This window comes from Dicentrarchus labrax, unplaced genomic scaffold (assembly GCF_905237075.1).
Source record: "Dicentrarchus labrax unplaced genomic scaffold, dlabrax2021, whole genome shotgun sequence".
NCBI lineage: Eukaryota > Metazoa > Chordata > Actinopteri > Moronidae > Dicentrarchus > Dicentrarchus labrax.
In genome coordinates this window covers 1-23,895 of record NW_026136979.1, presented here as the reverse complement: position 1 = coordinate 23,895, position 23,895 = coordinate 1, and the positions used below count along the sequence as shown (strand labels likewise).

General features: G+C 39.6%; 1 protein-coding gene and 1 gene segment (V, D, J or C); both read left to right on the top strand.

Annotated features, from left to right (window-relative positions):
* Window positions 1-1,646: 1,646 nt before the first annotated feature.
* LOC127360944 (immunoglobulin lambda-1 light chain) lies at window positions 1,647-14,043 on the top strand. The gene is made up of 5 exons (XM_051395464.1): window positions 1,647-1,770; window positions 1,863-2,179; window positions 10,817-10,865; window positions 12,702-13,010; window positions 13,127-14,043. The coding sequence occupies exons 1-5, from the start codon at window positions 1,728-1,730 to the stop codon at window positions 13,402-13,404; spliced, it is 996 nt and encodes a 331-aa protein (XP_051251424.1). The 5' UTR covers window positions 1,647-1,727; the 3' UTR covers window positions 13,405-14,043.
* A 9,282-nt stretch (window positions 14,044-23,325) lies between these two features.
* Window positions 23,326-23,815, top strand: LOC127360942 (T cell receptor beta variable 16-like; the record flags this gene model as incomplete). The annotated part of the segment is given in 2 exon segments: window positions 23,326-23,396; window positions 23,489-23,815. Coding segments are annotated over 2 exon segments (370 nt in total), but the record flags the coding sequence as incomplete, so codon positions are not given.
* Between the last annotated feature and the right edge of the window lie 80 nt (window positions 23,816-23,895).

The window sequence follows — 23,895 nt, the reverse complement described above, 5'->3', positions numbered from 1 at the left end:
ATGTTAAAATACCAATTCAGAATCAGAATCAGACATCCTTTAATAATCCCAGGGGGACATTACTTTTGTTACATTACTCCATACTATAATAGACATATATATATATATATATATATATATATATAGTATAATTTAAAGTCCCACTTTCAAATATGCAAAAATGGCAAGTGTAAAGTGGTCGCAGGCATAAGTGCGTTCAGCTGTTCTCTGGAGTAAACAACGGCAGCGTGTCCCGGTGGAAGCGTTATTAAAACACAAAAACTCTCTCAAACAACCTCGTTAGAGAGGGCAGGACTTCATAGAGTTACAGTGAAAAAATAAGAATGAACAAAAAGAGAATAAAAGTTAAGAAGTTAAAAAAAGCAGACTCAAAGGCTGGAGTAACAGGCAGCATGCAGCTTTACGCGCATGAGCCAATTGTTGAGGTTTATAGAAATTCATGATTAAGATTTGTTGGTGCTTAAAGTACCAGTTGCTATTACATGTGCTAATTCATTCCATTGTCAACAAAGTATGTTCTAGTCACTGGTTATTGATGCACTAAGAAAATAAGTTAATGAGGTCTCATGTTAGAAATAAGAACAGAACAGAGTAACTTAATACTCGCACTACTTGTGCAGGTTGGTTTATTGAGCTACCAGAAAGAATCTAGAGGATCCAATGATGGCGAGCCCAGAGTGACTGTGGAGGGTCGGGGACGCAGTGAGGACCGCCGCACGACCAGACACAGACAACTTTACCCATTCAGGAACAGATAAGACTGCGTACACACTATTAACTCTACCCGGGTAGTAGCAGACTCAGTGCACACACGTACAAGGATCAGGAACTGAACCCTGAACTCTGAACTCAATATCAGACTCCTTAAAGGACTATTTCTTTTATTTTACTATACAACTGAGAGAGCTCTATTTTACTTTAGATTTTATTTTCATTCCATCTAAATTGCTGTTGATATTGTTGGGTGAGGCAATAAATACTGTCAACTGTTCGATCCCCATACTAACTCGTCCTGAGCTATTAAAGGCACCACACCTCGGACCTAGCTAGATGTTAGTTGCCCTACTACTACTTCCTTTGGGTTAGCATTAGGGGCACTACAAACAGAATCCACAATAAAGATGTGATACTGTGTGTGGAAAAGGTTTTATGTGTCCTAGAAATGAAATGATGAAATGAAATGACAGAAATGTAAGGGGACGTTTAAGGCTTCAAATCACAGTTGAGGAGTTTTGTGGATTTGTAGTTTTGTATTTTCATCCCAGCTGTTAAACAACAGATAACAGTCTGTGTTACTAAATTCACCACCAACCTGAATGTGTTTGTGCCAACAGGAATGCTTTTTTCTATTTCTGCATCATCGTCACCCAGATTTTTCATCTGCTGTCAGATTCAAATCAAGACGAAGAAACTTCTCACTGAATCAGTTCAGAGAAACAGAGAAGTCTGGGAAAAAAGAATCATCCAGAAAAAAGCTCCAAATAATGAGAATAAAACAAAGAAAAAATAGTGTCAATAAGAAATTAAAAGCACACAGCAGCTTCAGCCGAGCTGTCAGTCAGCAGCGGCAGCCTTATCTGTCGGCCGCAGGGGCTGATGGGAGGTCTGAGGACCTGTTAGAAACCACGTGGCCCTCGTCTGATCTCACAGCTCGTCCTTGTTTGGCCTCAGCTGCATCAGAGCGCCACTTCTCCCCAGGTTCACCAGAGGAAACACCACTGCACAAAATGCTTTTCCTCCCAGCTGCTGCTCTGTGCTGTCTGTGTTCAGGTGAGTGTTTCCAGCCAATCAGGAGCCAACAAAGTCAACCTTTAACAAACACTGTCACACTAACCTTCATCTATCTGTCTGTTTCTCTACAGCGCTGGTTGCCATGGCAGCAGAGCTGAGTCAGGATCATTTAACATTGACCAGGAGAGTTGGTCAAACCGTCTCCTTCAGCTGTGGAGGAACTCACCAGTGTGACCATCCTTATGTATTCTGGTACCAGAAGAAAGACACAGAAACATTCAGACTGATTCTTGATATTGATAGGAGTAATGGTAACATAGATAAAAGTTACAATCATCCTCAGAAAGATGATTTCTCAGCTGTGAATAAAGAGAACGGCTGGGAGTTGCAGATCAAGACAGTTAAACTCAGTCATTCAGCCACCTACTACTGCTCCTGTTATAAGTCTGTTCCCCACAGTGAGAAATGATCCCTGCAGCCTGAACAAAAACCAACAGATGTCAAACAGTGTGTGTGACAGGAAGAGAGCAGTAAACCACAGCCCAGGTTCACATATTTCACCTCCATCTCAGCCAGAGTCACAAACATACTGAACTGAGGGACTGATTTTCTTTCCTGCTGTCAGGATTGATTTCATATTCTATTGATTGATATTTTGATCAGATATTTCAGCAGGTTTATTGTTGTTCCACACAGTGAGGAGAAAGGATACAAACAGAAGCACAATGATGAAATCAAATCAAGAGAAAACAATAAAAGTACAAACTAAACAGAAACAGATAAAAAAAATTTTGTATAATAGAAGAACAAATTCCAAAGAAGATGTTTGAGATAAAGATTCAGATCCTCCTCTTTGTTCTGCTGCTGGATACCTACAGCGTCACATTTTGAAGCGGAGGGCCACTGACCGAGCTGCAGGATTTGACCACTTGGGAGTGAGACCGGGTTGCGCCTGCAGGAATCTCTCTACACCCCCTGGGACTCTGTGTTCAAAAAGAAATGATCAAATGAAATATTTGCTCAACAGAAAGCTAAAGCTTCATCCTGCACTATTTCCACAGAATCAATGCTCCACCGCTACACAGCAAGCTCGCCAGAATTACAGCCAATATTTCAGAAGAAAACACGAGTGCTTCTTACTCAAAGCGGCGCCAAAGTGTAGCTTAATATCTGAATAAACACAAAGAATGAACAGATTCACTGGATGGGTGTCACCAGGCCCAGCCCTAACCAATTTGGTGCCCTTGGCAAGATTTTTGCATCGCAATAAATTCCACTGCCAGTTATATACAAACATATACTCACACAGGAAACTGAATAGCTCTGTCTTTGACATTTAATTTTATTTTTAGAGAAACAAGTTGCTCAATCAAAACAGTTTACAAGAAAATAATAAATTAGAAATAAATAATACAAAAAGTATAAATAGCCCACACAAAGTATAAAATTTAACTATGTACAAAATAAAAACTGTAAACAAGTGATAAAATAAATTAAACTACACCACCATATATATATATTGGCAGAGTTGTAATGGCTCACAGAATTCCAGTAGCATATGGAAATGTTTATCAGTATGTGTAACATGTAACATTGGCACAGAAACACTTTGAGTTGTTTAGAGCATTGTCTGCTGTTTATCATTTTGAGAGAGAATCTCAGTTCAAGTCTCTTAGTACTTCGGGCGGTTATGCTGGGGACACACAGTGTCTGCTCGTCTCTCTGCTTAGACACAACTTACAGTGGAATAGGCCCTTTTCACATGACGTCACACAACTTCCGTTGTGGAGCGAAGCAGGGTATCCTGACTTCCGCCTTTGCTTCCGCTATCTCACTGAGCGGTGTTTCCAAAATGGATTTCACACAGTCACTCCTCAAGCTCCCAAAATTTCGTTTAGGAGACGTACACAGACTGGCAGAAAAATTCTCAAAGACTCCAGCCTCTAAACTCGACAAGGGTTACAAGTTCTTTATAGAACAGTACCTGTTTTATTATCAAGGTAAGTGTTTTGTCGTTAGTGGAGATGCTAGGGTAATGATAACTTAACGTAGGCTACAGGCGTTTTGATCATCTATTAGTTGTCTGTTTCTCGATGAAGTTGCTATGGTAGCTTTATAAATATTATTAACAGCTGTTATTGAGTCGTGCCTTGAATAAAGTTTAATATTGTTTAGCCTTCATGTGCAATGCCGAGCCTTCTCTCACCTAACATTGTTTTGGAACAGTGTCAGACGCTGTTGACCACTCGGTCACAGTGAGAGCACGCTGTCACAGGTCAATGAAGAAAAACGAGGAGCCTCATTATCTCCAGCTTTTTTGAATAGGATTTTAGGGCTCAGTTTTAGGGCTCTTTTGTTGTGTTATGCTGCGGTTGCAGACTTTGCAGTATCCCACGAAGTTCCACTGTGGGTGTAGTGTGTTTCTCAGTCTCATGTCAGTATTTTAGGAGCCACAATCAATAAAACAGCTGCACACGTAACTGTTAAGGCCTAGGTTAGTTGAGGACAGCAAAGACTGAGAAAGACACTGTTGACGAGTGTTTACATGCGCACTAATAATCAGTGTATTATTGTATTTCTGGATTATCATTGAAGTGGCCATGTCAGTTCAATTCAATTCAATTCAAATAACTTCATGTATCCCAGAGGAGTAATTGAACAGCACACTGATCATTATTCTGGGCATGTAAATGCACTCAATGAAAAAAAAAAGTTCTTTACACCTACTGTTCCATAAGTTTATATTTTGTCACGTGACTGTTTTAATACTTTAGAAATTATTTATCAGAATCAGATCATTTAGACTGTATGAGGATTACAAATGGCTGGAATATTCTGCTTCAAAGGACCGTGTCTTCTGCTTTGCATGCCGCCACTTTCAACGTCCAGGAAACCATGGAGAGAAGGCAGCATTTACCCACGATGGCTACCAGAACTGGAAGAAGGCGACAAGTTCATTCAATACACACAATGCTAGTGTGGAGCAGTTCACTGACACTGCCACTGCCACTGCCACCGATCTCGGGCACTCAGTTTTCACAGGCCTAAAAGAAAAGCGCACAGAGCTCTCTTTCTCTTGGAGAGCCATATGGAGCAAGGCAGAGGCCCTGTGCACCAAAGTCGCAAAACCACCGTAGCTGGCGCAGTTGTATGGGATCAAAAAGGACGACCTGCTGGCCGAGGTGCACCAAATGCGCCGGCTCTTGGAAAGAAAAAAAGAACAAGATGAAACAGTCAGCAGCACACTGGAATTTCTGTCCATGCTTAAACCTTACAAAGACTCCTTTGAGGACATCTATAAACTTTTGCGCATATCTGTTACACTGCCTGTAACCTCCGCTTCATGTGAGCGCAGTTTCTCCTGCATGCGCCATGCGGCACGTAAAAACCTACCTGAGAAACAGAATGGCAAACCCTCAGCAACCTTGCCTGCCTGTCCATACACGCAGAAAGAACCAAGGCCCTGGATGTCCAGAAGATTATAGACTCATTTGCACTTAACCACAACAATAGACGCATCGTCCTCCTGTAAAACAACTCTGAGTTTTTTCCTGACGTTGCCATCATAGACTGGTTGTGATACATTTGATGATGATGATGTGACATTTAATCCGTTACACTGTAACGAATGCACAGCAGGACGTGGCATGTATTTTTGTTTGCAGTAGAACTATAATCACCAAGATTGTGATGAGCCAGTTCCTTTTACGCTCTTTAAGTGTGTGCCCAGTTAACAGGCACAGGGTGTTTGCACTTCTCGCTGTGGCTGCACTTTGTAGCCTATGTTATTCATTTCACTATTAATTTAACTTAAGTTATGATGTTGTGATCCGAGACAATATTGCCAATGCATAGTTGTTTGTTTTCATTAATTATGCATATTTGTACCTTTAATATAACAGCTTCGAAGTCATTTCGATGGTAAACGAACTCGTAGTATAGCGAATCATCCTCATAGCAAAGCTGGGGAGGGACGCCGCTGGCAGAACCAGCAATGCAAGTCTGAAGGTGGCGCCCCGCCAAATCTCGCAAGAATCACAAATTACGGCGCAACGTCACATACATCAGCGACATAATCACAATACAACATCAATGGAAAACACTAGCAGGCAATCACTCAGACGTGAATCATGGCAGATTCGGCGAAGAAAGCGCGGTCGGAAGAGTCAAGGAACAGGAAAGGAGAAACAGACAGCGTGAGGAACCGGACAAGAGTCTCACTCGGTCAGACTTTCACTCGTTGGCGAGAGCTAAAAAGCAGCAAAGGATGTAACAGCGATGCTGAACTGGCTTGTAAACTTACTTGCTTTCTATGTGGTATGTTGTTGCGCTTGCTTGTTGTATGTCAGTTTTTACGAAGTTGTTCATTCATCCATTGTTGATAATAATACCACTCAACTAATGTCCTATGTCTAGCTAGCTAGAATAGCGGAGCTGTTAGCAGACACGAGCGAGTTTGCCAGCTGAACTCAGGTGTTGTGAGGTGTATTTATCACGTAGTCCTTTCTCTGGTTCCGATGTCGTATGGCGTGTGAACTGTGCTTATGCAAACTTTAGCTGGCTAACAGTGAACTCTCGACTGTACCTTTACTTGAAATTGTGATTTTTACGAGTCAATTACATCTTACCGAGTTACGGAACCCAGGAATTCATACCTAGTTTGGAGTGCAGAAAGTTCCTACATGTGTCTCAGCTTCTCTGTGGGAATGATGTTGATCATGGTATGGTGGCCTGTGGACCTGCAGCAAGTGCTGGCTCAAATACTGGCAGCCTAGCAGTGGCTGGTACATGAGCGCACTGACACCACTCAGTATTACTTCCAAGTTCAGGAATCCTTTAACTTTCACCGCTGTTGTCCGTCTCCATGGGGACCGCTCTTATCACTATGTAGCGCCCCTAGTCTGACTAGAAGAACACACTATAGACATATATCTATAGAAGGGGGTGAACACAGTAAATGCTGAAATGATCACCTACATGTGCCCTGGAGGGGACGGGCCTGTAAAACCCTTTTTAGAAAAGATGAGCAGGGCATATGAGTACATTATTAAAAGTAAGGCAAACATCTGTTTTTTATGATTTATGCTTTGGGATCTGCTGTCATTGTGAGTAATATTTATATTAATATTATTTCAGATTCTCAAAGGATGCAATTGCCAGAAGCTCCCAGCCCATCTCCAACTCCACAGTCTACCTGCTCTCCCTCCCAACCCTCTTCTCCTCCTCATCCTCCAGACCCTTCCACCTTTCTCCCATCTACTTCTCATCCCCAAATGGACTATGAGGAGGGAGACTTACACCCTAACCCTCGTCCCTGTCCGGCCTCCAAGCACCGCCTCAGCATCTCCCTCTCAAAAAACCATGACTGAAAGTGAGTGTTAGCATTAATCACCTTCTGCCATATTTTAAGTAATGTGTCTAAAGTCATCCACCTTTGTCACAGGTGTGTCTGCACAGTGCTCCTGCTCTCCCACACCTGCTATCTCCCTGACCAGTGCAACAGGTGAAGGGAAGAAAAAGAGGAAGACAGGTATTTTTTGTTTTTGTGCTACAGCCTACTCATCAAATTAAATGTGCAATGCAATTCCTTGATAGCAGCATGATAATATTGTTTGTGTGCATGTAGACACAATGAACCAGACACATGGAAAGAGCGATTGCAAACAGAAGACTTTTCGGAGAACAGTTTTTTCCCTAATCCCTGTTATTATCAGTAACAATAAAAAACATAAAGGATTACTCACTAACTTGTCCTCATCTACAGGTAGAAGATAAATTATTCATGAGATAAAACAAAAACTAATGTGGACACATATGAGACAAGATGGACACTTTTTCTCTTCCTCTATGCGTCAGCATTGTACAGCTCAACTCTACTCTATTCACTTTTGGGTCCTCGACTTCCTTTTCCACTGTAGATAGAACTTTGGATGGGACCCCCTCAATGTAGGCAGAGGTGATTGTCAGAGCAATGAAGTTGGGAAACAAGCTTTACTTTGGTCTTGAGAAGCTGCGGCCTTTCTTTATTGACAGACTCTAAGCTACACTGTACATTTACTGCCACACTGACAACACACTACGCACATAAACAGCTACACTACTCATAACAGAGGATATGAAGCTATGTTCTGGACAAGTCTGGACTTTGTCAGTTGACCACAGCATGGTGTTGTGGGCTGCCATTTTTGAGTGAATAAAAAAAACGTAACTATTAATGATAGTTTGGCTTTTTAAAAATCTAGGCTTTATGCAGGACGTCAACTGTCATGTGACTCATCAGTGGTTGGCAGTAATGTCACACCACCTTTTAGTATCAGATCAGCTAGCTCGGAACCTTGACCAAGGTGTACCAGGTCCACAATAACAATCAAAGAACAGTGAATAGGTGAGATATCATGATCAAGAAGGTGGTTCAAACCCAGGGTGAAGCTCAGCCATTGCTTCGGTTGTGCTGACCCCTGTGAGTTCTTGACAGTGGAAATGCAGCTGTATTTACCTGGGGGATGTCATAGTCTGTTTCTACATTTATTCTCCTTCTTTCTTCTGTTTGTTTTTAGCATAATTTTAGGCTTCCGAAAATGTTAGAAGCAAAAAATATTTCACTACAATGAAATAAAAGAAACAACTTAAGGAGGTAATTAACTGAGTGAGTGAAATAGCAGTTCATTTAACAGTGGTTGCTGGAATGGCTAACACTTCTTTTTGTCTGTGTGTGTGTGTGTGTGTGTGTGTGTTTCTGTGATTCTGTGTGTGTGTGTGTGTGTGTGTGTGTGTGTGTGTGTGTGTGTGTGTGTGTGTGTGCAGGGAAGAGAAGAGGTAAAAGTGAGCTGGCTGCCTTGTTCCTCGTGGTAAGAGCTCAGAACTTTGACCCACATTAGCTGATTTTAAAGCTTTTTTTACAGTATGCTTTATAAATATATATGTACTTACTTCCACACTGGTTAGTAGCAGGCTTCTGTTGTTCTATGATACCCCATTGATATAAACTAATATTGTGGTATATGCAATGATCTTACACTTGTTTGCATTCATTATTTTTTTTCAGTGGCAAAACTTGGGAAGACACCTGGGAGCCTGCCAGCAACTTTATAGGCCCCAATTAATGTTTTTGTTTGTGTGTCTTTAAGACACCTGTATGTTGAATGTTGTTCTCTCTCTCTCTCTCTCTCTCTCTCTCTCTCTCTCTCTCTCTCTGTGCATGAATAAAAATAAAGATTTGTTCATTTGTTTTATTTCAGTTCAGTTTCAGTTTGCCTTTTTCATTACATTTTGAATAAATGTTTCTTTCACACACTCATCCACATCTCCTTTAGTTTTTAATATGCAAGTCATATATACAATGTTACACCAAAATATACATAGGGATGTGTAAAAACATCAGTATGTACAGAATCAATGGCATATATGCAGTCAGTGTTGTACTGACCGAGGTTGTGAAAACAGTCCGACACAAAGTGGTTCACACACAAAACCAAAATAAAAAAATAAAATAAATACAATTATGAACCTGAAAAGAGGAATAATATGTCTCCTTTAAGCATGTTGTTCTCTAGCCAATGTCTACAGGTCCAGGAAATGGTCAAAACAAACCTGCTGCTTAGCCAAAAGGAGCTCTGTACGTCTGCACTCGATTGCTCTTCCTGAACACCTTGACCCGTCTGTGACCTTAAAACTGTAATCTAGTGGTTTGAAATTGGTTTTTAATTTAAAATTTTTTTTTTTTAGTTTGATTTTTAAAAAATTATAAAAAGTTTTTTTTTTTGGGGGGCTTAAATTTTGTTTTAAAATAAAAAATTTAAATTTTTTTTATTTTTTTTTTTAATGCAATTATTCAAGTTGAGCAATTCAGATTCAGTTTCTACTGACACAAAAATCAGCCCATACCATCGCTCTTACTAGGTTGGGTGAGTTGGACCTCTACATTATTCAAATGAGGGAGCGTGAAGTTGAAAAGTTTACACTGTTCACAATGATACAAACAGTACCAAGGTGAGTTCAAACATTAGGAAACATTCCTGTAGCTCCGATTGGTTTAATAAAAGTATCTCAATGAAAGGCATCTTCACACAACAAGCTACATCAACAGCTAATAACGGACGAGGCCTCTTAGCATGTAGCAACCAGGCTAACCGGAGTTTCTCTCAGAGGCTCACTCAGTGAAGCTCCTCTTATCCACATAATGTACAATTCTTGTTCCTAATGAGCAAGAGACTTAGATTATTATTATCATTTATATATTATAATGTATGTATATTTGACTGTTTCATCTCCACTTTAAGACTCATCCCTTCACCCAATGAACCAATATCACAAATCACAAACTGGCCTCAAGGGGCTTTACAATCTGTACAGCATACGACACCCTCTATCCTCACAGCCTCCATTCAGATAAAGAGAAACTCCACAAAAACCCTTTAACAGGTGAAAAATCAAGGTGGAAAACTCCTGATTATTTCTACTGCTTTGGGAACGGCTGCACATTCAGATGCTGCGGTCGGTAGGCTAGCTCCTTCAAACTTCTCTGTTTAGGTTCAATCTGTTTTCAGCTTTATTGCTCAAACACGTATTACCTCTGACAGAAATAGACTGCAGTCATCAGCAAAGGAAGTGTGGGGTTTGGATTAAAGAGACGATCCACCCAGCCAGAACGGCAGGACCAGCCCACCTGCTACTTTCTTTTCATTGTGCAACCTTGGTTGTATACTGACAGAATAACTTACTTTGTACCTTGAAGAGCAACAGAGGAGGGATCCCTCTTCCAGGATGAGATACAATAAATGTTGTATGTACAGAATAGACCAAAACAACAATATGTACAATAGAATGAATAGTATAGGTAGACTGTAAACGTATATGAAGAATATGAATCAGGGAGGACATGGAGCAACTTCCAGGAGCCAGGACCAAGAATGTCTGTACAAGATTTTATTTGTCCATCCATCCATCCTTTGGTCCAGGTCCAATCCATGTGGACTAAAGTAGTGGACGGACAGACATTACCATCCATAGAGCAACACTGCTAGTGTGTCTAAAGAGACATTCAACAGCAGACAGGTTTTTGTATTAGTCTCTCTCACTGTGGGAGGGAGGTTGGTACCTCATCTTTGGCTCTGGAACTAAACTGTATGTAACAGGTAAGAATAAACCTTCATTTTCCTTCAGTTGTTTTATTGAACAAGTTGAAAATGTGTTTTTAATGAGTTTCTGCTGCTTCAGGCTTTACATGTTAGTTTTTTCATAATTAGTAGAGAATTCTTGCAGCCATGCAGCTATTGTTACATAAAAAAGGTTCATAATTCCTGAAAAGATGTTTAAATCTCACTGCACAACTGAAGTTATTCTTTATTTCTGCATGAGATCAAACTGATTTATATAGAAAAAGTATGATATTGGCAATGTTACAAATATACAGTATTTGATCATCTCAGTAATTCAGAAGCATCTCCTGTTTTAATGAAACTAGATAATATATGATTAAGTATTTAATATTTGTCAGTATGTGTCTTTAAATGTTTGTATAAGAAAAAAGTGTTTTAATGGTAAGATTTTGCTAATTGTTTTGTATATGATGTTATAAATGTCTTTAAAAGGAAAATTCATATTCATATATTCATAGCTGAAGGCCAACAGATACTGGATTTAATTATAACAAATACACCTCAACATATATTTTAATGATGTCAGTGATCATTGTGCAATATTGGCAATGTTACAGATATACAGTATTTGATCATCTCAGTAATTCAGAACCTCAGTGGGTAGAATTCAATTTCAATTCAATTTTATTTGTATAGCGCCAATTCATAACAGAAGTTATCTCAGGACACTTTTCAAATAGAGCAGGTCTAGACCGAACTCTTTAAAACATTAATTACAGAGACCCAACAGCTGAGCAAGCACTTGGCGACAAGGGCAAGGAACAACTGCCTGTTAAAAGGCAGAAACCTAGGACAGATCCTTCGGCTCTAGGTTGGTGGTCTTCTGTCTCTACCAGTTGGGGTGAAAGAGAGAGAGAGAGAGAGAGAGAGAGAGAGAGAGAGAACTGGCGACCCATGTATCAAGTCCTTGCTGCAGCGGCCCAGGGTTCGAATCCGACCTGCAGCCCCTTGCTGCGTGTCATCCCCTCTCTCTGCCCCCCCTTCCTGTCTGTCTTCAGCTGTCACTATCATAAACGCAATAAAAGGCCCCAAAAATAATACTTAATAAAAATAATAATAATAATAATTATAACACATAGCGTAAATATGTATCAAATATTGAACATATTATACTTTCACAAACTATTCAATCAATCAGATTTTCAAAACAAACACAAAGATAAAAATAAATAAAATTAAATACAGTTAATAAGACCTTACAGATATAACAATAGTGTTTAAAGCTATACTAAAACTAGATCAAATAGATTAAGAAAATCAATAAGATTGATTAAAAAGCAAATAAAGAAAGTGATCAAATACATTAACAATGAAATTTACAAGGAAATATGATAAAATAACAGAATAAAATGAGGTGAATAATATCTAAAAAACATTTTAGCTACAGAGTTCACTTTGAGTTTACATTTAAAGATTTCTACATTTATTTTATTTTATGACGTTATATTAATTATTCTCCCATGAAGGATCAATAAAGTCTCATATCCGTAGATATCTGGCAGTTAGAGTGAAGAATATTGGTAAATATATAATATATCTAATATATTGTAATCATCCATCGGCTGTTGTGTTTGATGTTAAGATCAATTTGTCCTTTGCTATAAAAAATAACATTAACCATAATATATAAAATACTTTTTCTTTTCTTGAAGGCAGATTGAAGAATTGAACTTTGTGCTGTATTGATGAGTAGTTTAGTGATCAGAGTCCATGTAGTTTCCAGGATCAGACTGAATGCAGTGCAGTGCTGTAAGCTGCTGTTGACTGTGTGAATGTGTGTCTGTGCTGCTTGTTGCTGCTGTCAAACTTCAGATGAGCAGATAGTGAAGCCCGTGGTGAGGGTGTACCCAGCAGCATCCAGAGCCCACCTGGAGGGGAAGAGCTCCCTGCTGTGTGTGGCCTCAGACATGTTTCCTCCTCTGGTCCGGTTCTCCTGGAAAAGACAAAAGGACAGTGGTACTGAGGAAGACGTGACCTCTGCTGACAAAAAGCAGCTGAAGCTCAAACAGTCGGGATGTACAGCCACCATCTTGCTGATCCCTCAGCGAGAGAGCAGCACATATAGATACCGCTGCTTCGTCCATCACGAGGGGGCCACAGTGGAGGCCCAAATAAAACAAGGTAATGAAGGATTGGTGACTGTGTTCAGCAGTGATTCAGCTTCATGTGGAGACGCTGTCAAAGAGAGCAGAGGAGCAGAGGACTGACATTTCTTTTTGACTCCTTTTCTGTTTCAGAGGTTTCTACTCTTCCGCCACCTACAACTTCACCATCACCTTCACCGTCACTTCCACCATCACTGCCACCATCACTTATTCCATCGTCTCCAACATCACCTCCACCATCACTTATTCCAGCGCCTCCAGCTTCTGCCCCGTCTCAGTACCAGGTGAAGCTGCTCTGTCTGATGTACACAGTGCTAATAGTGAAGAGTCTGGTGTACTGCTGTGGACTCTCTCTGCTGATGATCCTCAGAAACAAGGGACCGTCCACCAACTGCACACATGCTGACTGACTGTTTTCTGCTCTCCTTTTCTCTCCGTCAAATCCCATCAATTCATCTCATTTATCACTTTGATCAGCAGCCGGAAATATCAATTTAGATTTTAATTGGGAAACCAATCTTTTTATAAACAGGTTTGATAAAGTGCCTCAAAAAATCTAAATACATACACATACACATACATATTTGCAGTTAGTGAGTGTAAATTATGTGCTACTTTAGCGTTAGCTTAGCTTAGTTTAGCTCTAGTTTATTTCCACTTTTTTAATTGTGACTCGTATAATCATAGAAAAGCTGAATCATTACCTGTCTGCTAGATATTTACTGTTTATATTTTCTATGTTCTTATTTTCTGTTTTTGTATTTGTGAATTTCAGTTTGGCTTCATAGAAAAAAATTAGAAACACAATAAGTGTCATTGGCTTTAGTGCTGAGGCCCTTTTATAATTGTGTCAGTGTGGATGTAAAACTCTACGCTGACGACACTGTTATTTCCACACATGAACAAACAGCAGAGCGAGCTGCTTTGAAGCTACAACTGCTATAAAATGATGATACAGTGGCTTGATCAGTTGGACTGAAGTTTGAATGTTGGCTAAATGATGGTTGTGTTTATTTTTGACAAACCAATAAAATGCGACTTAATTCTAACAGTTTGATAACGAGTAAATTGATTTGTTTTGTTACTGATTATACTTTAACCAGATGTATATTCATTTTTATTTTTTTATTATTTTTTAAAACACATTTAAAGACAGAATCACAGAATGCTTCAAAAAAGTTATACATTGTAGAAAAATATTTTTAAAACTTTGAAAACTTTAAAACTATTTGACATAATTTAAATTAGAAATTGACTTTGTATTGATTTTAAAAATGTATGCGGACTATTATCCTTTCCACATGTCCTTGCTATGCTATATTATGTTACAAGTTGGAGTCAGGCTGGAGAAACTGTCATTAAACTGTCACCTTGACAGAATCAATAAAACAGTTTGAATATTATTATATTCAGACAACTTTCACAGTGAGTACTGAGAGCTGAAATCAAACTGAAGTTCCTGGAATGATTCTTTAACCAGAGTCGATGGTTGTAACTGTCATTGTGTTATTAATGTGAAAAAGTGCAGCTAACGGTGAGGAGGCTGCAGAGAGGAAACCCACACAGCCCGTCTGCTGCAGGAAAGGAAGTGTTGATTCGCTGTCAACAGTTTTTTATGAGTCCTAATAACCACTGAGAACAGATTCATATCTGCTGCTGTACACACTCATGAACTCCTCTCCCTCTCTGCAGTTCTTTGTCTTTTCTCAGGTTGTCCATAGTTCTGTGAATTTAACATTTTATTTGCTTAAATATTGCATTTTGAAAATATTTTCTTAAATCTTCTTTAAATAGAATAACACTGTCAAACCAAACCAGATAAATGTGAGTCTGTGTTCAGTAATATTGTAACACTTTACACTCCTTTTTTGTTAATGCAGTCTTGACTAACACACTCTAATGAGTGAAATCAAATGACCAACTATCATTGTACTGTATTATAGGCGTAAGGAGTTGGTTTTAATTCTATTAATTCAAAATATAAAGACAAACCAAACCAAACAAGACAACTGTCACTCTGTCCTATAAGAAGCTTTAGAGTTCCTATATGTACCATAACCATCTAGGTCACTTATCTTTTATTTTCTCATTACACTCTTTCCTATTTGGTTTGCTGATATCTCATGAATTCTGAAAGTGTGTATGTTAGTGTAATTTTGTGTTAATTATTAATAAATAATAAAAAATTAGCAATTGGTGAGAGTTGTATGATGGTTTCAACTCAAAAAGCTCTCATTAAATATTAAAAAGTCAAATTTCATAATATTAGCAGGAAGGGAAGAAGTGAAGTCACTGGGGATCATCAGCAATATGTGAAGTTTCATGAATGTTTCTCGTTTATGAATGTATTATTCCAGGATTCATCCCTGTTTGATTTAATATTATAATATTAACTATATTAATATTGTTCAGTCACATACGTACCCCTCCAATATTCATAAACTTTATGTCTCAAACTCTAACGAGGCCTCTGTCTTCCTGTTTAGAAAATTGAACATTCAGTCAGTAAATGACATTAATATTCATCACAGATCTTGTAAACAAATATATTTTCTTCTTTTCTACCATAATCGTTTGTTCAAATGTAGTCATTTAATATTATTTTAGGGATGTTTTTTTAATTATGTTTGTTCTAAAACTTTGATCATTTTCACCATGAAACACTGTTGGAAGAATGACAACATATTGCAACTGTCTCACCAGACGAGACCTGTGTGACCTTACATGTCTCTGTACGGTGTTAGATAGGTGTCACACCAATAAATAAGCTCTTCCACCATGGCTGTGTGACAGATTGGAAACTAAAGTTTATCATATGGTGGATTTCTGTGTTTGCTGCTGGTGCTGACATTAAACATCAGAGAGAAACACCACCACCCTGTGGTTAGTCAGAGGAAGTGCAAGGGTATCCAGAGGACGCTCATGATGGTCGCCATGACAACATGATGATGCTCTTGCCGCTAATCATTTTAGATTTTTTTATTAGAATTATAGTTCTCAGTGCCTTTAACAAAGGGAATCTAAACCATGAAGTCCCCAAATACGGACAGTTTATTAAAGGAGACATATGATGCCCCTTTTCAGGTTCATAATTGTATTTTGTGGCTCTCCTACAATAGGTTTAGATGTTTTAATCTTCAAAAAACACATTATTTTTCTCATACTGCCTATAGCACCTCTTTTCAGCCTCTGTCTGAATCGATCGGTTTCAGCTCCTGTCTCTTTAAGGCCCCCCTCACGAAAAGCCCAGTCTGCTCTGATTGGTCAGCATTATGACGCGATCACGCAGATGACGCTCCGGCCCCTCCCCTTCGTTGCCGGCAGGTAGCTCCTCACTGTTACTGAGTTTATCTGCATTTCTACCGTCAATATTAATTCAATAACTGCTTCTAAAGCAAAAACTTCACCAGCGGACATGTTAGAGCGGGAGTCTGACCTGAAATCACAGAGAAATAAACAACATCAACAATCAGGATTACAGCTTTCTGTGACGTGTTCCTCAGGTAAATACTGCTATATTAATTCATCCATATTTCATAGTCTGATTTTTTAACTTGAAAGTATTATTGCCAAAGTTAACCTTCAGATATTTGTAAAAGCTGCAATTATGTTTGAACCCTATTAAAAATACTGTATACTGAATATTCTATCATTTATATTATATACTGTATTATGATGTCATTTATCTTCCAACATAATAAAGTTTGAATGTGAGACAGTAATGTATTGTGTTGCTTACAGTCATTAATACAGGTTTAACATTTTCATATTGATAGATGTTACACGAACCAGGTTTTCAACTCTGTACATCCAGGAAATCTTCATAAAACCTCTGTGAAATAACATGTTATTTATATAAAACCACACTTACTCAATTTAAAAATGACCAAAACTCTTCTTAAAAGTAAAACACTTTGTTTCATTCACATTCCAGTTACACATGTTGTAAGTAACAAAGCTATAACTTCAATGTAAACCGTGCAGATCGTGTCCTTTAGACTGTCCTGATGCTGCAGCTGTCTCTGTCCTCTGATGGGTCCAGGAACACCTGAGCTTCATCAGCTCACCTGTAAGACAAGGCAGATTCAGTGTTACTTGTAAGGCAGCATATAATATACAGTGTAATATAATACAGTATAATATAATACAAGTACAACAGCTCATTGTGGCTCAAAGTAGTCCTAAGTTATAAAATAATAAATCAGTGTTTGACTCCACAAAACAGCCTAGTGAGCGTCGTAGTTACACAATATTACTAAACTAATGAATCCCTGCAGTTTGACTATTTCTCTCACCGTAGCTCTATCGTTAACTCTGGTGCACGTAGATCACACACACACACACACACACACACACACACACACACACACACACACCGAGGGTTATCGATCACACTGCCCCTCATATTACATCATAAAGTCCAACAGACTCAGTAACCATAGTAACACAGTGACATCACAGAGCTGCTGTGTGCTAATCAAAGCTACAATGCTACCAAACTAATGACCTCCGCTGCTGAATTACACACAGTACGGTGTCTTCTTCTGATCACAGCTGTATTGATCCACACGGTGAACAGATACTGAGCTACCCAGCAGATAATAAGTTACCAGGTTAAAGACAATTAAACCTATCTGACGTTATCTTCCCGGTTCTATGCAGCTCAACGAGCTAACAGCTGATGAGCAGCTACAGTTTGTTCACTCGGAGGTTTTCTGCTCTTTCTAACAGCGACACAAACATATTACTGACTGAGCACGTTTAACTCAATACAGACCAACATAAAGCCAATTTAGCCCGGTCACAAAACCCACAACAGTTACAGTGTTACGGAGCCCCCCCCAGCACGAAGCTGTACATAATCAAATGATTCAAAAGCTGGTTTTGCATAATATGTCCCCTTTAAACAATCATATTTTTTAAATAGAGGACAAAATTGGTAGATCAGGACATCTCTGCACTTATTGCAGAAATATTGGAAATATTTGGATATTGCACTCAACCTTATTATGATTTTGACAGTTTTTCAGTATGCTGTCCTGACTTGTAGTAAACCTACTTCAAAAGATGTGGCTTTGCTATTTTTACTATGTATAAATCAGTAGTGAATTCATTTTTTCACAAATCTGCATTACTAGTGGCCTTTTCTGCTCTCACCAGACTGACGATACAGCTGAAATTTTCGCTGTTTGATGCCCAAATATAGCCCCTCGATGTTCCTCTGCAGGTCATTTTGGATTGTTGCTCCTTTGGATGATGACAAACAAATTAATTAATGCCCATCTCAGTTTACAATCAGCCTCTTTTCAGATCCCCTGTACAAGAGCAGAGCCAAATGATTCTTTAAAATATGCCATCAAATAATTTTTTCCAAGTACCTGAGGTCCGCTGCTGAACATCAGACACCCACTGCTGGACTGTGTCTTGCTGTAGAGATAACTCAGCGGTGAGTTTCTCCAGGTCCTTTGTTGCCTCTGTAATCCTTTGTACAGTCTGTCCGAAAGAAATCTGTGTTAACAAATCCTGAGACACAATTTAAAAACAAAAATGTTATTATACATATTTGCCTAGTTAGTACCTTGATGTATCTTTCGGCCAGTGTCCGGTCAAGGTTTTCTGCCTTTCGCTTGTTCCAGCCACTTGCCTGGATTGTTAGCATGTCTGTGCGAACTTGACACACAATGTATGTGCAGTAATTTAGGTTCACAGTGAGGACCAAAGGTCAGATACTACATTGATCATTCTCTAATATTGTCACATAAACCTGGAAAGAATCATACACTTAATTAACGTGTCAGAAGTTAAATTATTAGAAAGAGAATCCTGATCAGTGTAAAAGTGCTGACTAGACAATTGTTTTCAAAGGGAGCACCTATGCATGGAACTCTAAAATGCAAAGGCCGAGCATCAGTGTTCAAACCCCTTCTCAGAATATGGGAAATATTTAAGTCTGGTGCTGTTTGTCTTCTCTGGAGTTGGACACCTGCAGAGATTTGACTCCACCTGACCACGAGGAAGCACTCTATTGTAGAGAGGTGCTACACCTTCTGGTTTGGTCTATGTGGAGAAGGATTCATACTGCAGCATGATAACGACCCCAATCACACCTCAAAGCTCTGACAGAACCACTTGAAGACCAAAGACTAATAAAAAAAAATAGCGCTACTATCAAAACAAACAATATGTCGGCTTGTGGTCTCAATTTGGACACAACTATACATGAACAATGCTTACCGGCTTTTGACATGTACTTGGAACATATGGCTGCTCGGGAGAGGAAGCTGTTAACCTGTTCAACCTCCTTCCCGATTGTTGTTCCAGCTCCTTCTTGATTGTGTGTCTCCCCCCCATTTTAACTGTAACACATTTACATGAATGTTATCATTTGGAAAACAAAAAGTAGGGGCAGAGGACAGACAATCATAATGTGTGGTACAGATGGTAAGAAATACATCTAATTGTCATTACACACATCCATGAATGCGCTTTTGCATGCATGATGGGGAGAAATGGGCGCATGTTCAGCAAGTCCTCCAGCTCTGGACAGTGGTCCACAACTCTCTGCAGATATGGCCAATATTTGCAGACCACATCAGAGCAAAGAAACTGGACGGTCTGTGAAGCTAGCTGTATCTGGAGATATAATGGGTATGCAAATATTTCTCCACGGCACGGCTTTTGAACCGATATAATTTGCGGTTCCCATCCGCTGCAACTGCCAACATGGAGGGTGTGCATGCAGGACACTGAAAATGCTGGACCTGAGACAGCTTGTCAACCTCAAATTTGGCATAGGCCCATTCGCGGAAGGCCCTCTGCATCGTGTCCCCACATATCTTACCACTCTGAGAGCAAACATTTTTTAGATCCTGTGGCGGGACAAGAATGGACCAGAATCAAAGTTCAGTGAAAACCCACTAAGGTGGGTGCTTTATTTTTCTTTGTGCAGCAAAGCAATGAGTGCAGCGGTGTAGGCCCCTCGTGGTGTGGCTGGTGTGTCGGGTTGGGTCAGGTCTTGGGGAAATCAGCTGGGTAGGCGAGGTGTGGTAGAGGGGCTCACTGGTGAAGTGGTTCACGGAGGGAGCAGGAGACCTCGAGTTCCAGTGCAGCTGGGCGGGTCGTTCGGCTCCAGTCCTCCTTGTGTTCGCTTTACGGGCTTTCTGGGTGCAGGAAATAGAGCAGTGGTTAGCTGGAGAGGCAAACACAGACTCACCTCCCTTGGTCGGTGTGGCTCCTTTTGTCCTGGCCTGACGAGGGCAAACGGGAGGCAGCTTGAGGTGGTAATTAGTGGTTGCCAGCCGTGCCTTGTTGTAGCCTAGCTGCTTGGCCATGTGCTTGGGTTGACAAACACAATAGGAGGCAGCACTCCACCGGCCATGTCCTCTAGAGGGTGCTGAAGCGACCTTTGAAGGCGTGTACCCGGCATGGCAACGATTCAAGTGCCATTTGGCCACAATCCTCATACGTGGTGAACAAGTCCACCATGTACAAGGTCTAAAATTGACAGTGGCTGGCCAGTAACCACTTTCAACCAGATCACTTATGGTCACTGGCAAGGTTTTTCCACAGGAGCAGTTTACTAATGGAAGGAAGAGGTTGTATCTTCCTGAAATTTCAGAGAAAAACAATTATCTCTTGTTCACAAGAAACAAAAAACACAATATGAAAAAATACAAAAACAATGTTACCATTAACCACGGAATAGTGAAATCACAAAGGGAGTCCTATGTGGAATCTGGGGCCACAGCTATGCTCTACGTTTTGGCACTTTGGACCAGCGTAGACAGGGTACGTTTTTATATGAGACTGGGTTGAAAAATACATGTCACATCATTTCCTGCTCCTAAATTCTGATAAAACTGAGATGCTGCTCATTGGCCCTGCTCTACATAAACACCAGTTTGATCAAGCAACAGTAACTCTCAATGACTGTGTGATTGAACAATAAAATCTAAAATAGAAACAAAATACTAGAGATGAACTCAACAACATCAGAAGGCACTAATAGTAGAAACAGTTGTAGTAGTAGTGACAGTAGCAGTACAGTTTGAAGCAGTGTGTTGTTGCAGACACTAGAGGGCAGCAGAGTGAAGGTTTTATTCTTCACAGCAGCACAGAACAGATAGAAGTACTGTCATATAAACTGTAGTATGAGCTGATAACTACAGGTTGAAAGTGAGGGATTCACTGGAAAATAATATATGAACATAGTAAAGATGAATTCTATAACATAATTTAAAATAATTATAAAATTGGGTAATGGTTAACCTAAGGCTAAATGTTAGTCTTAATGAATATTGTATCACTGTTCTTAAAAATTGTAATGCTAATCACTAGCAAATAAAGTGAAGTAAAAATAAAAGTAAGTAAAAATATTAAAGGTGCATTGCACTTATTGTGTTCATATTGAAATCATTCAGCTTTAAATTGGTTATACATTTTAATGAGTTGTAACCCAACTACACTGTGTTTGAGCTGCTTTTGTTTATTAAAATGTACATGATAAATACATTAGTAGTGATCCGATTAAATTTCATATTTAAAGTCTAAAATATTAAAATGATGTCTGGAAACAGTTAAAAACAATGTCACATATAGAAAGTGATGGTAAATAATTAATTTGTAGATGTTAAAATACCAATTCAATCAGAATCAGACATCCTTTAATAATCCCAGGGGGAAATTACTTTTGTTACATTACTCCATACTATAATAGACATATATATATATATATATATATATATATATATATATATATATAATTTAAAGTCCCACTTTCAAATATGCAAAAATGGCAAGTGTAAAGTGGTCGCAGGCATAAGTGCGTTCAGCTGTTCTCTGGAGTAAACAACGGCAGCGTGTCCCGGTGGAAGCGTTATTAAAACACAAAAACTCTCTCAAACAACCTCGTTAGAGAGGGCAGGACTTCATAGAGTTACAGTGAAAAAATAAGAATGAACAAAAAGAGAATAAAAGTTAAGAAGTTAAAAAAAGCAGACTCAAAGGCTGGAGTAACAGGCAGCATGCAGCTTTACGCGCATGAGCCAATTGTTGAGGTTTATAGAAATTCATGATTAAGATTTGTTGGTGCTTAAAGTACCAGTTGCTATTACATGTGGTAATTCATTCCATTGTCAACAAAGTATGTTCTAGTCACTGGTTATTGATGCACTAAGAAAATAAGTTAATGAGGTCTCATGTTAGAAATAAGAACAGAACAGAGTAACTTAATACTCGCACTACTTGTGCAGGTTGGTTTATTGAGCTACCAGAAAGAATCTAGAGGATCCAATGATGGCGAGCCCAGAGTGACTGTGGAGGGTCGGGGACGCAGTGAGGACCGCCGCACGACCAGACACAGACAACTTTACCCATTCAGGAACAGATAAGACTGCGTACACACTATTAACTCTACCCGGGTAGTAGCAGACTCAGTGCACACACGTACAAGGATCAGGAACTGAACCCTGAACTCTGAACTCAATATCAGACTCCTTAAAGGACTATTTCTTTTATTTTACTATACAACTGAGAGAGCTCTATTTTAGTTTAGATTTTTATTTTCATTCCATCTAAATTGCTGTTGATATTGTTGGGTGAGGCAATAAATACTGTCAACTGTTCGATCCCCATACTAACTCGTCCTGAGCTATTAAAGGCACCACACCTCGGACCTAGCTAGATGTTAGTTGCCCTACTACTACTTCCTTTGGGTTAGCATTAGGGGCACTACAAACAGAATCCACAATAAAGATGTGATACTGTGTGTGGAAAAGGTTTTATGTGTCCTAGAAATGAAATGATGAAATGAAATGACAGAAATGTAAGGGGACGTTTAAGGCTTCAAATCACAGTTGAGGAGTTTTGTGGATTTGTAGTTTTGTATTTTCATCCCAGCTGTTAAACAACAGATAACAGTCTGTGTTACTAAATTCACCACCAACCTGAATGTGTTTGTGCCAACAGGAATGCTTTTTTCTATTTCTGCATCATCGTCACCCAGATTTTTCATCTGCTGTCAGATTCAAATCAAGACGAAGAAACTTCTCACTGAATCAGTTCAGAGAAACAGAGAAGTCTGGGAAAAAAGAATCATCCAGAAAAAAGCTCCAAATAATGAGAATAAAACAAAGAGAAATAGTGTCAATAAGAAATGAAAAGCACACAGCAGCTTCAGCCGAGCTGTCAATCAGCAGCGGCAGCCTTATCTGTCGGCCGCAGGGGCTGATGGGAGGTCTGAGGACCTGTTAGAAACCACGTGGCCCTCGTCTGATCTCACAGCTCGTCCTTGTTTGGCCTCAGCTGCATCAGAGCGCCACTTCTCCCCCAGGTTCACCAGAGGAAACACCACTGCACAAAATGCTTTTCCTCCCAGCTGCTGCTCTGTGCTGTCTGTGTTCAGGTGAGTGTTTCCAGCCAATCAGGAGCCAACAAAGTCAACCTTTAACAAACACTGTCACACTAACCTTCATCTATCTGTCTGTTTCTCTACAGCGCTGGTTGCCATGGCAGCAGAGCTGAGTCAGGATCATTTAACATTGACCAGGAGAGTTGGTCAAACCGTCTCCTTCAGCTGTGGAGGAACTGACCAGTGTGACGATGATGATGTATTCTGGTACCAGAAGAAAGACACAGAAACATTCAGAGTGATTCTTTATATTGATAAGAGTAATGGTCGAGTTGAATCAGGTTACAATCATCCTCAGAAAGATGATTTCTCAGCTGTGAATAAAAAGAACGGCTGTGAGTTGCAGATCCAGACAGTTAAACTCAGTCATTCAGCCACCTACTACTGCGCCTGTTATAAGTCTGATCCCCACAGTGAGAAATGATCCCTGCAGCCTGAACAAAAACCAACAGATGTCAAACAGTGTGTGTGACAGGAAGAGAGCAGTAAACCA

Excerpts from the sequence above, each read along its gene's own strand:
- LOC127360944 (XM_051395464.1), top strand. The coding sequence starts at position 1,728 with ATGCTTTTCCTCCCAGCTGCTGCTCTGTGCTGTCTGTGTTCAG. Across the intron at positions 1,771-1,862 it reads TCTGTGCTGTCTGTGTTCAG|CGCTGGTTGCCATGGCAGCA; the intron begins GTGAGTGTTTCC and ends GTTTCTCTACAG. Across the intron at positions 13,011-13,126 it reads GGAGGCCCAAATAAAACAAG|AGGTTTCTACTCTTCCGCCA; the intron begins GTAATGAAGGAT and ends TTTCTGTTTCAG.